Source organism: Rosa chinensis, chromosome 2, assembly GCF_002994745.2.
Source record: "Rosa chinensis cultivar Old Blush chromosome 2, RchiOBHm-V2, whole genome shotgun sequence".
Lineage (NCBI taxonomy): Eukaryota > Viridiplantae > Streptophyta > Magnoliopsida > Rosales > Rosaceae > Rosa > Rosa chinensis.
In genome coordinates, this window is record NC_037089.1 from 68,828,463 (window position 1) to 68,841,928 (window position 13,466).

Here is a 13,466-nt window from a genome sequence, read left to right on the forward strand (position 1 = left end):
CACATTACATGTCACTAACCAAGTAACTGTCAGTAGCCAAGTCACAAGTTAATAGCCAAGTCACTGTTAATCACATGTCACTAACCAAGTAACTGACCATGTCACTAACCAAGTAACTTCAAGTCACTGGTCATGCCACATTGTCATTGGATATTATCATTTGGATATACAAAACTTCAACAAATCTAAATTATTTAATAAATAAAAAGTGTAAATAATATTATTCATCTGAGTCTTTAGCTTTAGGTTAACACCAAGAGCCATGCTGTAATGATTTGCGTGACAAGCTCAAGATCAAAAAGTCTGATAGAGGTAAATAATGAAGCATCTTTAAATTAAAACCAATGGAAGCAAAATAAAGTAGCAGAGCAGCCTCACATGATTTCAATCCAAACCATATTTCATATATAAACGTTAGCACATAATGCAATATACTTCTACAAACCACTAACATAGTAATACAACATAACTTACACCTCACAACATACTGATTACACTTAGCCATACAAGATGGTATACTTACAAAAACAAGAAAACTTAAAGCCACATACATAAAACCATCTTTATAAAGGTTAGAGATTAGCTTTGCTATTCACCTCACAACCTGCCCTTCTACATTTCCCATCATCATCTGGTCAGAGACTGCTCCACCTGATCTCAGCTTAGAAAGCAAGGCTTTGCATCCAGTCAAAAGGATTTGGAAAAACCCATCCACTTCCTTGGTCAGAAGATCAAGTCCTTGGGAAAGATTCTGTGCCTTCCTTTCTAAATCTGAAGTAGAATTCTTGAATGCTTCTTCTTCTGCGAGGGCCACATCATCTTGGATCATAGGATACAAGTGCTTCACAATACCATCAACTGCTTCCAGCTCTTTCAGTACCGTAACTCTACCACTAGAAAGTACATTTCTAATTTCCCCATTTACATTACTCTGTAAGTCATTAAATGCTTGTGCCCACATATATGTCTCGGCAACATTCAAATCTAACAACTTGCTTGCAGAACCAGAAAAGGCTGTGGCAAAGACACTACAAACAGATACTGTCAACACCTTCACTCCATACATAGCACGCATTAAAAGTTTCCCTTTTGCTGAGTTCTTAACCTTTGGTAGATCCAGTGATTCCACAAGCTTGTCCCAAATGGTGCTACAGTTCTCAAACCTGGGGTTCTTTGAAGCAATATGATTCTTCCAGTCATCAACTGAAGAACGGGCACGAATAAATTGCTTCGAAGAGGTTGAATTCAAATTATGCAACACAAACTGAAGAAACAAATGCCCCTGGTTTAAGCGTGCGATCTCAGAGCTGAAGACAATGCATATATCGAGCAACTTTACACTGATGTCCAAGTACACATCAATCCACTTCTCATCCCAAGCACTCACGGGAAGATCAATCTCAGCTATGAGAGTTTTTATGTCATTACGAGTTCCACAAAGCGACTCCATTGCCAATTTCATCCATGACAAGCTAAGGACATCATTGTTATCTTTTGGGTTGAGCTTTCTCAACCTCCCAGCCAATGTTTCCTCAAAAGTGTTCAGCAGTGCAGAAAGGTTCGGAGTCATTTGAGAACCCTTCAGCGAAATCATCTGGAAAGGATTTCCAAAATGGAAGAAAGGTCGATGCGGGACCTGTGGACGACTCATTACTAGTATTCACTGCAAGAAGAAATAAACATGATGTTGCAAATCAGCTACCGAACACGACCAACTCAAAGACCACAAGAACATTTACAAAACTAGTAATCCAGAAGACAACAGCAAAAAAAATGATTTACTAAGCAAAATTTCACAACCTTCCTCTTAATTCCAGGAGAAATAATAATTATGGCTAATTGATAATACATAAACAATGGCTAATTGATAAAACATGAACAGGAAAATAGATAAACTGGAAGCCACAGTTTGTCTCTTACATTCTTAATATCCACCAATATGCAGACTACTCAAAGTTCAAACAATTTTACCCATATAGGATGAGTTATTCACATTCTTAATCAGCAACCTTAATAACTAGAACACAAAACATGGTAGGTTATTTCACAAATTCCATTTCCTATGGAGACCATCAGAAATTGAAGGCCACACCATTCATGAGCTAATTAGCAGGATGTAGATATGTGATGCATACAAGCGGAGAAATCAATAGGCATATGTATATTCATTTACCTGCCAAGAATTCTCTTCAAAAGCAATCATCTTTTGTCCAATCAATACCCATCCAAAATCACTTTCCAGCGCTAAACAAGTTCTAGCATATATGCAGAGGACTGCACTAAACATCAATTTATCAAACAATTTTATGAAATGCACAATTACGAAGAAGCACGGAAATAGAATTGATTCAAACAGTGCAGGGCAACCTTCTTTACAGCCAATCTCTGCAACTTGGGAACCTCTTCAAGCAATGGAGCCTTGGTTCGGCGAATCTTGGCAGTCAGAGCACCTGCAGATGCCATACTTTTTTCTTTTGAAGCAAGCTCCGCTTTCTGCAGATTAAGATTACTCAAATTTCAGTCTCAATTTGAAAAAATAGGACCAAATAATAACTGAAATTCTACTCAATTTCATCCACCTACGTTCCAGAAACCAAACAGAGATTAAAGAAAGAGAATCGAGAGAGACTGAGAAAGAGACCGACCTGAAGAGCAGCTTCAATGTCGGACTCGATGGTGGAGTAGAGGCGAGCGAAATCTGCGATGAGGAAGAAGAAGCTATAGGTACAGATCGAGTCTCAAGCGCCTAATCTCAACCGCAGCTCCCGTCGTCTTCATGATTGTCGTCGGCTTCCAGTTCGTCTCTAGGTCGCTTTCCAGTCGGATATGGAGGTCCAATGGTCACCGGCGACTCGGCTCCAGCAGGAGAAGGATAGGCGCAAACGACATCGACTTCGGAGACGGCGAGGGGGTCGATGGAGAGTCGGAGAGTAGCGTGGGGAGGAGAGAGAGAACTGATCTGGTTTTTTTGAAATTGAAACACAAATCGGGTAGGTTACTAATAGGGGTAAAATCGGAAACGAAAATATCATAAACCGACCTTTTTTAACATCACCTTATTATTAACAAGGACTAAATTAATATTACTAATAATTCATGATGGACCTTTTTATCAAGTGGGAAACTAGGTGACCTTTTTATCATTTCATACTCTAATTTGACCTTTTCCATAATTTCCCTATTAAAAAAATAGAGAAAAAAGGAGTTAAAAAAAAAGAACAAACTAAAAAAATAGAAAAAAAAAAGAGTTAAAAAAAAAAAAGAGTAAATTTTTTTTGGGGTCAATAAGGGTAAAATAGTCATTTTACTGTTGAAATAGTGCCACGTCAGCAAGATAACAGATTTTTTAACGGAAAATTGACGGCAGGGACTTTTTAGATGAAATTGGAAAGTTCAGGGACTTTTTAGGTGAAATTGAAACGTCAGGGACTGAAACATCGAGACCCTATAAGTATAGGGGGTAAACAGTATTTTGTCCTAAATTTAATTTTTCATCATACAAATATTCTCTAATTTTCTTTTCATCCTAAATTTGTGAGAGAATTTTAAATTTTTCATTCTAAAAATTCTCTCACAAATATTTCTCTTCTTCAACTCAATATTTGACTTGGTATCAGAGCAAAGATCTGCGAGGACTTTGTCTCTTTATTTTTTCATTGTTCTTTACTCTTATTCAGAGGATTGATTTCTATTCCTATAACTTTTCAGTGATTTGGATCATTCTCTATTCTTTCAGAAGACTCTTACAAGTTTTGTTCCCAAATTTTTCGAAACCCAAATTTTTTGAAAGCCTAGTCTTCTATGTTACTTCCGCTACACGTTGTTCTTCTTTGTCTCTTTATTTTTTCATTGTTCTTTCCTCTTATTCAGATAATTGATTTATGTTCCTATCACTTTTCAGTGATTTGGATCATTCTCTATTCTTTCAGAAGACTCTCACAGATTTTGTTTTCAAATTTTTTGAAACCCTAATTTTTTTAAAACCCTAGTATTATGTGTTACTTCCGCTGCACGCTGTTCTTCTTTCACAATGGTTGGAGATAATGAAGTTCCTTCTAAAAGGTGGAGAAGGAGGAATAGCAGTAATTCAGGTATTCAGAAAGTAGAAGTCTTTGTCCAACCCCTGATTCTTCCTTAGGTTCATTCAAATGAGCAAAATTGAATGGACTTGGGAACTATTGTACATGGAAGAAGATGATCTCAGCCCATCTTTATGGAATCCACAAGATGGGCCATGTTACTAGTATTATCAAGGCACGAGCAAATGAGAAAAGTGAAAACTATATGAAGTGGGAAGATGTTGATGGACTTGTACTATCAATTTTGTAGAAGGCCATGACTAATGAGGTGATCCAATTGATCATTAGGTGTGTTACTACAGTAGACGTTTGGAAGACGCTCAATGTTCTTTACCTGAGTGAGACTGACTTCTCTCAAATTTATGAGCTGTTGTGCAAGGTAACAAGGATGAAGCAGGATGGGCAAGTAGTTTCGGTGTTATACACCCAGCTAAAGAATGTTTAGGCCAAGATTGATCAGCGACGACCAAACAAATTGAAGAATGATGAGGCTATTGCTTGGTACTAGAAGGAAAGGAGTTGAAGCGAGTGCACTAGTTTCTGAATGGATTAGACGTTAGGCATGACAGTGCTAAGGGAGAACTGCTTAGTAGGCAAGAGCTCCTTCTCTTATTGAGGCTTTTACCTATATCAGTAAGGATGAATCTCAGCAAGATAGAGCCCAAAGGCAGTCCATTCAGAGATCTATAGCTTGACCATTTAATCCAACACCCCTCCCCACAGGCTCAAGGTCTACCTTCTAGCTATTCTACACCATCATCTGGACTTCGTCCATGACTAAGGGTACTTCATCAGGAGCCAATTCTAGTGGGTCTATATGCCAGCACTGGAATCTAGTTGGACACACTAAGGAGAACTAATATAAGCTGGTTAGGTATCCTGTTGGATATTTCAGTAGACCCAAGCCAACTAGGCCTCAAAGGAGAGGGAAGGCAGTTGTCAATCTTGTTTAGAACTCAGAGCACTTTGGTGTTGTAGGGTAAGATCATATCACATATAAAGATCTCAATCCTTCGGCCTTAGTGGTTAGTAGAAGTACCGGTAAGATTGGTATGGCTTTGAAAATTTCTAACTTTGTAGTAGATACATGGATTATTGATTTAGTGCTTCAGATCATATGATCTATGATAGGAAATACTTTATAAACTTACCCACCCTTGATGTGTCGCATGTTACTAATGCTAATGGTGAATAGTTTCCAATTCTAGGTATAGCGTCTATAAGAGTCACACCCGTCTTAGTATTGCATGATGTCTCATATGTGCCAGACCTTTCTCATCACCTAATTTATGTTCCTCAACTAAATGCTCAATCCCTGTGCTATGTGACATTCTTTCCCATGTATGTACTTTTTCATGATCTTCTGACCATAGAGGTATTTGGCAGAAGGTATCTAAGGGGGAGATTGTTTCATCTGGATCAAGTATATACAAGAGAGAAGCCAAGGAAGAATGTCCCAGGCGCTTTGACTTTGAATTCTAGAGAGCTTAATGAAGTTTGGTTATGACATAGACACTTAGGGTATCCTTCTTTCAGTGTGATGTGCAAAACTATGCCCTCTTTTTTTGTTGGCACTGATGAGTCTTCTTTACATTGTGAAATATGTGTTTTGGCGAAAAGCCATAGAGTCATTTATACATTGAGTCATTCTAATAAAAGTTCAATTCCTTTTGAAGTTATTCACTTTGATATGTGGGGACCTTCCAGAGAACCTATTGTGAATGGAATCTGATATTTTGTTCTCTTTATTGATAATTGTACTAGATTATTTTAGGTTGCGTTGCTTAAATCTAAGGATGTTGTATTTTTTGCATTTTAAGATTTGGGTTAAATACTGTTTAGTCCCTGTACTTTGCCTTTCTCATCGTTTCAGTCCCTGACATTCTAATTTAATTTAAAAACTCCATGATCTCACAATTTCCCTCTAATAGGTCCCTTCCGCGTCAAATTAGGAGTTGGCATTCGGTGAAATGTCCAATATACCGCTCTGTTATTTCTTTTTCCTTTTTAATTTCTTTTTTCCTTTTTTTATTTTTCTTTTTTCCTTTTTAATTTCTTTTTTTCCTTTTTTTCCTTTTTTCTTTTTTCTTTTTCCTTTTTAATGACTATCATATCCTGCTGCATCAGTAGCGCCACGTCGGTGACCCAATCTAGATCGACCTGAAACCCCAATTATTGTTCTCCACACTGGTGGCCATTTTTCTTTTCCATCACTATTCTTCTTCTTCACTTATGGTTTTGGTCAACTTGGCCATCAAAAACCACCATTTAAACCAGACCCAAAATCCAAATCACCATTTTGAGCAAGACCCAAAAACCTCAGAGTCTGAAAAAATGGTAGTTTTCAGTGAAAAGTTTCCAAATTGAGGCCTGATGTGGAGAGAGAAAGTGGGATTTGAGTGGGAGAGAGAGAAGTAGGCTGTGAAAACAAGAGGGGAGTGGTTGAGCGGTGAATTTCTGAGCTGATTGGGATTTGCTTCTGTTTGAGAGATGGTGTCGGCGACGATGGAGACGAGGGTGGATCCGCTAAGAGACAACAGAGGGAGATGGCTTCAGAGAAGGTGAAGAAGTGATCGATCAGATCCTAGCCTCTTGCTTTTGCTCGATGTCCATCTATACAGCGCCAAGCTAGGTCTTTGCTGGGTTTGGTTTCAATTTGAGGAGAGAAATAGATGGGTTATGGAGTTTGATCGGAATGGGATTGATGGGTTAAGGAAGGAGAAAGTAGACAGAACGAAAAGAAAAAAAAAGGAAAAAAAAAATTAAAAAGGAACAAGAAAAAAGAAGAAAAAGCAAAAAAGAAATTAAAAATGAAAAAGAAATTAAAAGGAAAAAAATAAATTAAAAAGGAAAAAGAAAAAAAAGGAAAAAATAAATTTAAAAGGAAAAAAGGAAAAAGAAATAACAGAGGGTATATTGGACATTTCACCTAAGGCCAACTCCTAATTTGACTCGCAAGGGACCTATTGGAGAGAAATTGTGAGGTCAGGAAGTTTTTAAATTAAATTAGAATGTCAAGAACTGAAACGATAAGAGAGGCAACGTAGAAGGACTAAACAATATTTAACCCTTAAGATTTTCAAAAAATGATTCAAACACCAAAGTTTTTCGTTATGATAATGTGGGGGGAGTTTGTCAATCATGATTTTCAAAAGCTTTTTTGAGAACAAGGCATAACTTATCAAGCCATTTGTCCTTAAACAGCAAAGCAAAATGGTGTATCTGACCGTAAAAATCGTCATCTCTTAGACATAGCTCGAGCATTGTTATTTGGTGCTCATATGCCCAAGTTTTTGTGGGTGAGGCAGTCTGAATAGCATCCCATCTTATCAACAATCTTCCTTCTAGTGTCCTTCAGGGGCGTATTTCCTTTGAAGTCTTGTCAACCCATTTCTCCAGTCATTCCTTCCATAATCTTCTTGCTCGTGTCTTTGGCTATGTTGCTTTTGTTCACATACCAAAAAATCAGAGGTCAAAGTTGGATACCCGGGCTCTCAAGTGTATCTTTGAAGGTTATGACTCTCATAAAAAGGGTTACAAGTGTTATCACCCTCCTACAAGGAAATTCTACATCACCATAGATGTGTCATTCTATAAAGACATATGCTATTTCTCCCTCACCAACACTTTTCTTCAGGGAGATAATGAGTTTTTCGAAGAGATATTTGGTGGTAGAGGATTGAAAAAGACTTAAGACACAGAGGAAAGTACTAGGATGCAACAAGATAAGCCATATTCACAGTCAACGAGAGGGCTCTACAAGCGTTGGAGGAAGAAAAAGAACATGAAAACAAAGATAAAAATATTGGAACTGAAGGAAATTTGACTAGTCAAACTGAGAAAAGTAAGCAAGCAAAGAGGTACTCGACTAGTCGAAATTTGGAGGATTAGGACCTGTCTAATGTTGGATCATAATTCATATACATATTTGTGCCCTAAAAACATGGAAATTACTTGTTCTAAGTCCAAATTTAATGTTGACTAATCCAATTTCATTATTTCCCTAATCTTGTACTTTTGCTTAACCTTTGTGTTTATTTATATTTATTTATTTATTTTCCTTATCATGTTAGGAAATAATGGAGAAGAGAAAGTGAGCTAGACATTTTCCTACTCCGGCTAAGAGAAAGTGAGTTAGAAAAGAAAGGAGGGGTAGCCGTCTGACCAAACAAATTCTGAATGAGTTGAAACTTTTCAGTTTCATCCTAGAAATCCCAAGGATAATTTGTTATAAAGAATGCCAGAGCTAGTTTTGAGTGGAAAGCCTTCAAACAGTCAGTCCAATTTTCTGAAAGACGAAAACTGGAAAACCTGACCTATGTATTTCAGAAGCATTTACGGCTGAAACACAGTGAATTTAACTCTGAAATTTTACCATGATGATCTACACTCATGGAGGAACATTTTATATGAAGAAGTCAGAGGCCCATTCTGAAGTCTTAGTGGAGAATTAATTGAAGGAATTAAGGGCCAGAAAGTGACCTAAAACCAGCTCAACATTCATCATGTTCATGTTTCCCACTCACATAAAGAAGGGGAATTTGATTCTACACCCAAATTCACACACCTCTTTTAGAATAAACCCATCCATAAGAGTGTTTTAATATACACCCAAACTAATTAATTAGGTTTATTCAAAATAAAAAAAACCTATTAATATGATAAATATTAAAACATAATGTTGTTAAGAATTACTAAAGCTGCCACTATCAAATTCCCCATTCACCTATTAAATAGGATTAATAGTCAAAATCATCTAGCAAATATTATGGAGTTTGATTGACGTTATTGTAGGTATTACCTTCACTTTAGGTTTTTATCAGTACTTAATTTTAGGTGTTTACATTAATCTCATTATTATCATTTAATAATGAATTTTTGGTATGTTTCTTCCTATATATAGAAGCTAGTGAATTCATTCGTCATTTTTTCTTTGGGTGGAGACCTTTCACAAAGTTGCATATGATTTCAAAGGATGATTTCAAACGACCTATTCATGAGGTTTGTTTCATCATTTTCTTATGGGTTAGAGACTTTCTTTCAAATAGGTACATACATCATATTCATAATTCAAATTACTTATTCATCAGATTTATTTAGTATAATATCTTTGTTAATCTCTTGATTTTGTGTAAAGCTTGAATTGGATGGATTTTTAGTAATTGGAAATTTCAATTTATGAATCTGGTACAAAACTTAGTGTCATTCCTTTAAAATAGAATCGTTGTTTCTAATTACCTGATACTTAGATTGTTTTAATATGTAATACCTATGATTTAGATGTTTGTTTTTGTAGTTTTAAATTATTTGTGTGACTCTATATCATAGGTTGTTTATTCCATAACCTATAGTATTGACAATTAATATACCTATAATTTAGATAATATATTTTGGATATATGTATGTAAATCCTAATAAAGTTTTACCTTTGAAATAGATCCATGAAGGTAATTTGCAATTGTATAAGGAATCACAACATGCAGGGCACTAGTAGTTGCGAGATTTTTGAAGACTACATTGCAAAGTGCTAGTCGAGATGACTGATGAAGTGTTATAATGTTTTTTATATTAGGTTCGAAAATGTAAAGTTTATATTGCAATTATAAAAACAAATTTAAAATTGTTTATTTCAATACTGGATGAACATCATGCTCATTGTCCCTATTTCAATAAATTTGTAGGTTTATTCATTAAAAAAGAATGTGTATTTAAATTACCTTGATATTAGAAATAAACTTCTTAATATTGTAAAGTTCATTTTCAATTGTAAAACAATGAATGATAATAATGAGTTTGCTAAATTATAGTGCAAAAACTCTTGCACATTCAAAATTAATGGATAATTATATATTAAGCAAACTCTACAGTTACACATAACTATTATGTGGTCCTTGACCACCCCATAGAATCAGGCACCTATGTGGAGAAAAATGTGGGGGGGGGGGGGGGTCGAAATCTTAAAGCAATCAATCTACATCAAATACATTTTACATGAGCTAATTACATTAACTCGACCATTTTAGAAAATTAATGAATATGGAATGATTGTATAACTACACCTATTAGAACATATAAGCAAAATCGATCCCGTTCCCCTGGTCAGCTACTGACCAAGGATGATTTGGTCGAACGGTCTGACCAGGGATGATTTGGTCAATGACCGTTCGATTGAGATCGGACGGTTGACAGCTAAGTGATGAGACCTTATATGAGAGCTGTCAACCGTCCAATCTCAATCGGACGGTCAGTGACCAAATCATCCTTGGTCAGCTACTGATCAGAGGATCAAGATTGTAAGCAAAATAACATACCTTAATGAGAGGATGTTTAATCATGTCGAGAAAGAGAAATATTTATATAATAGGAATATAACAGAATCTGATGATACACAACCATATTTATTAAAAAATAGCAAATATATAGATCACATCGGAAAGGAAGAAATATAGGATAATTAAGGCAAATAATCTTTTTAAATAAGAGAAAAATCAAGGATTAAATTGATTGTATTAAATTCTAAATATTTAAATTCAAAAAATAGTCAACAGCTATATTTGATAAATATTTTATTTATTCAATCAGAAGGGCAAAAAACTCAAACTAAAAAACGTGAAAAATCTTAATTATAGATTTAAAACCTATAAGGAAGGTTCAATTATGTGAATTGGGTGTAGATTAAAACAAAATATAGGGATGAGTTTTTCTTAATAGGAGCTTTGTTTTTTGGGTTTTCATCTAATTTTCTCTATAAAGAAAGCTAGATGCTTTTCTCTTTTTCCTTGGATATATTTTTCTACTCCAATCTCTTTAATAGATCATCATTACTCCCATGCTCCACCTTCATGCTTTGTTTTTATTTATCATTATTTCCCTCTTTTTCTTCTCTATATAAACCATCAACCAATTCCACCCCATTACATCTGCTTTCTCTCTTCATCTCCTTCACAAAACCTCCATATCCACCTCCCAAAATCCAAACCGACAATACCCAATATACTCCATCTCCTCCATCATCACCACCACAGCTATCATCTTCCTCCACCATAAACTTCATCACCACCACTCAAAGTTAGCCAAAGGAGCATCATATCTTCATCACCATTCCATTCATCATCACCATCAAGAAGTTCATTATCCATCCATTCCACCGTCAAGGATGATTCAAGGAGCATTGAAGGAGAAAAATGAAGGAGAAGCTACCCATTGATTTGTCAAGCTTCAACTAGTTCTTTCTTCCCTTAACTCTTTAATTTACCTTGATTTACTTTATAGATTTGATGCCAATTTGTATGACTATGAGTGAGTAGTTACTTTGTTGGGGCTAGGGCTTTCAACCCTAGCCAAACTTGTATGAATTGATATTTTAATTTACATTTGAAGTTATTTGTTATTTTCATCTTCATATGCTAATTCAAGAAGTAAATGCATTTATTCAAACTTAACTACTTTGAATGTGTTGTGTTTGTCATCTCATGAAAAAATGTTTAGGGAGTAGTTAACCTTGATCATTGATAGCATGATAGCATCCTCTATGTGATGTGAAGGTTGTGAGTTAAAATCACCTAGATCTAGGATTGGTTTTCTTGCATGATTATCTAAACTCAAAGCTTTATGCATCTAGGAACAATGAATTGAGACTTAACCGGTAATAGGATTTGTTCTTAGGTAGTTAATTCTACACTTATCCGGTTGGAATTGATAACATTAAAGGAGTTTAAGCCTTTGTAGTCTTATCTGGATGCAAAGAGGGTAATTGAAAAATTAGAATATCATCACTTGTATTTGAATTTCAATACTTGCAAGGGTGGTTAGTGGTAGACAATCCAACCCCTAACTTCATCCATTATATTACTAGTTTAGTTTAGAGTAGTTTAGTTTACATTTGAGCATTTAATTTAATTTGGTTCACTACTCTATCCAACAAACAATTTCACTATCACCACAATGCACATACTCACCATGAGCCTAGATTTCCTTGTGAATTTAGGTCTGTGATTGTACATTTGCATATTCTAGCTCTCCTTAGGTTAACACCCTAGCTAGTGAAAGGAATCCAATCCTCGTGGGTTCGACAACCTTTCTTAAATCCCTATACTATTACTTGTACCCCTTATACTTGAGGGTGGCTGTTTGGCTAATATAGAAGAATTTTGTACTTTACTAGTCAAAGGATAATCTCAACCAATCAAATTCTGGAGCTGAAGAATTCCGTACCCTAAACCCTAAATTAGGACCTGTTCAAGAATTCCATACTTTACTAGTCGAAGGATAATTTCAACCAGTGAAGAAGATTCTACTTAGGTTTTTCCCTTGTCTCAAATTTCACTCCCTGTTGCTTAACTCTTTGGTCAAGAAGCTTCAACTCAAATATGTCCAGTAGCTACTCCTAGTGATCCTATAAAGTCAGTCTCTTCTACATAGGTGATACTTAGTAAACTACCCATGGTGAACTAGTTAAAAGATATGAGCCTTCCGAAACTACTAAACCCAAGTATCTAATTGCTAACTTTGTGTCACATCATAGGTTGTCCAGACCTTATACCTCATTTGTGAATTAAATATCCTCTATATATGTGCCTAACAAAGTGCAAGAAGTTGTGGAAGATCTGAAGTAGGCCAAGGCAATTGAGGAGGAAATTGAGGCATTACAGAAGAATCACACCTGAAAACTGGTCCTATTCCCACGTGGGAAGAAGCCTGTTGTATGTAGATGGATCTACACTATGAAACATAATGCATATGGCACTATAAGCAGGTATAAGGCAAGGTTGGTGGTTAAAGGGTTCACTCAGACATATGGGATAGATTATGATGAGAATTTTGCTCCAGTAGCCAAGGTGAACATTGTCCGAGTATTATTGTCACTTGTAGCGAATCTGAATTGGCCTCACCATCAATTTGATGTCAATAATGTCTTCTCCTATGGAGAGCTTACTGAAGAAGAGTACATGAACTTGCCTCTTGGTTATGTACCTGACACGCCTTGTAATGTTGTGTGTAGATTGAAGAAGTCCTTTTATGGACTCAATACTTTTAAGATGAAGAAGTCCTTTACAAAATTTGAGATGAAGAGTCTGAGCGACTTGAAATATTTTTTGGAGATTGATATAGCCAGGTTGATGGATGACATCTTCCTATGTCAAAGAAAGTATGTACTTGATCTCTTGGCATAAACGGACATGTTGGATTGTTGTCCAATTAATACTCCGATTGGGCAAAATCACAAACTAGCAAAATATCCTGATCAGGTTCCTACTGATAAACCTCGGTACCAAGGGTTAATGAGACATCTAATTTACTTATCACACACTAGACCTAATGTTGCTTATGTTGTTAGTGTTCGGAGTCAATTTATGCATGAAGTGAAAGGCACATGTATGCTGTAGT

At 35.8% G+C, this 13,466-nt stretch overlaps 1 protein-coding gene across 1 annotated transcript; it reads right to left on the reverse strand.

Moving 5' to 3' along the window:
- Positions 1-479: 479 nt before the first annotated feature.
- On the reverse strand, positions 480-1,666 carry LOC112188231 (protein BPS1, chloroplastic). Its single transcript, XM_024327314.2, has one exon. The coding sequence runs from the start codon at positions 1,649-1,651 to the stop codon at positions 593-595; it is 1,059 nt and encodes a 352-aa protein (XP_024183082.1). The 5' UTR covers positions 1,652-1,666; the 3' UTR covers positions 480-592.
- Positions 1,667-13,466: the final 11,800 nt, after the last annotated feature.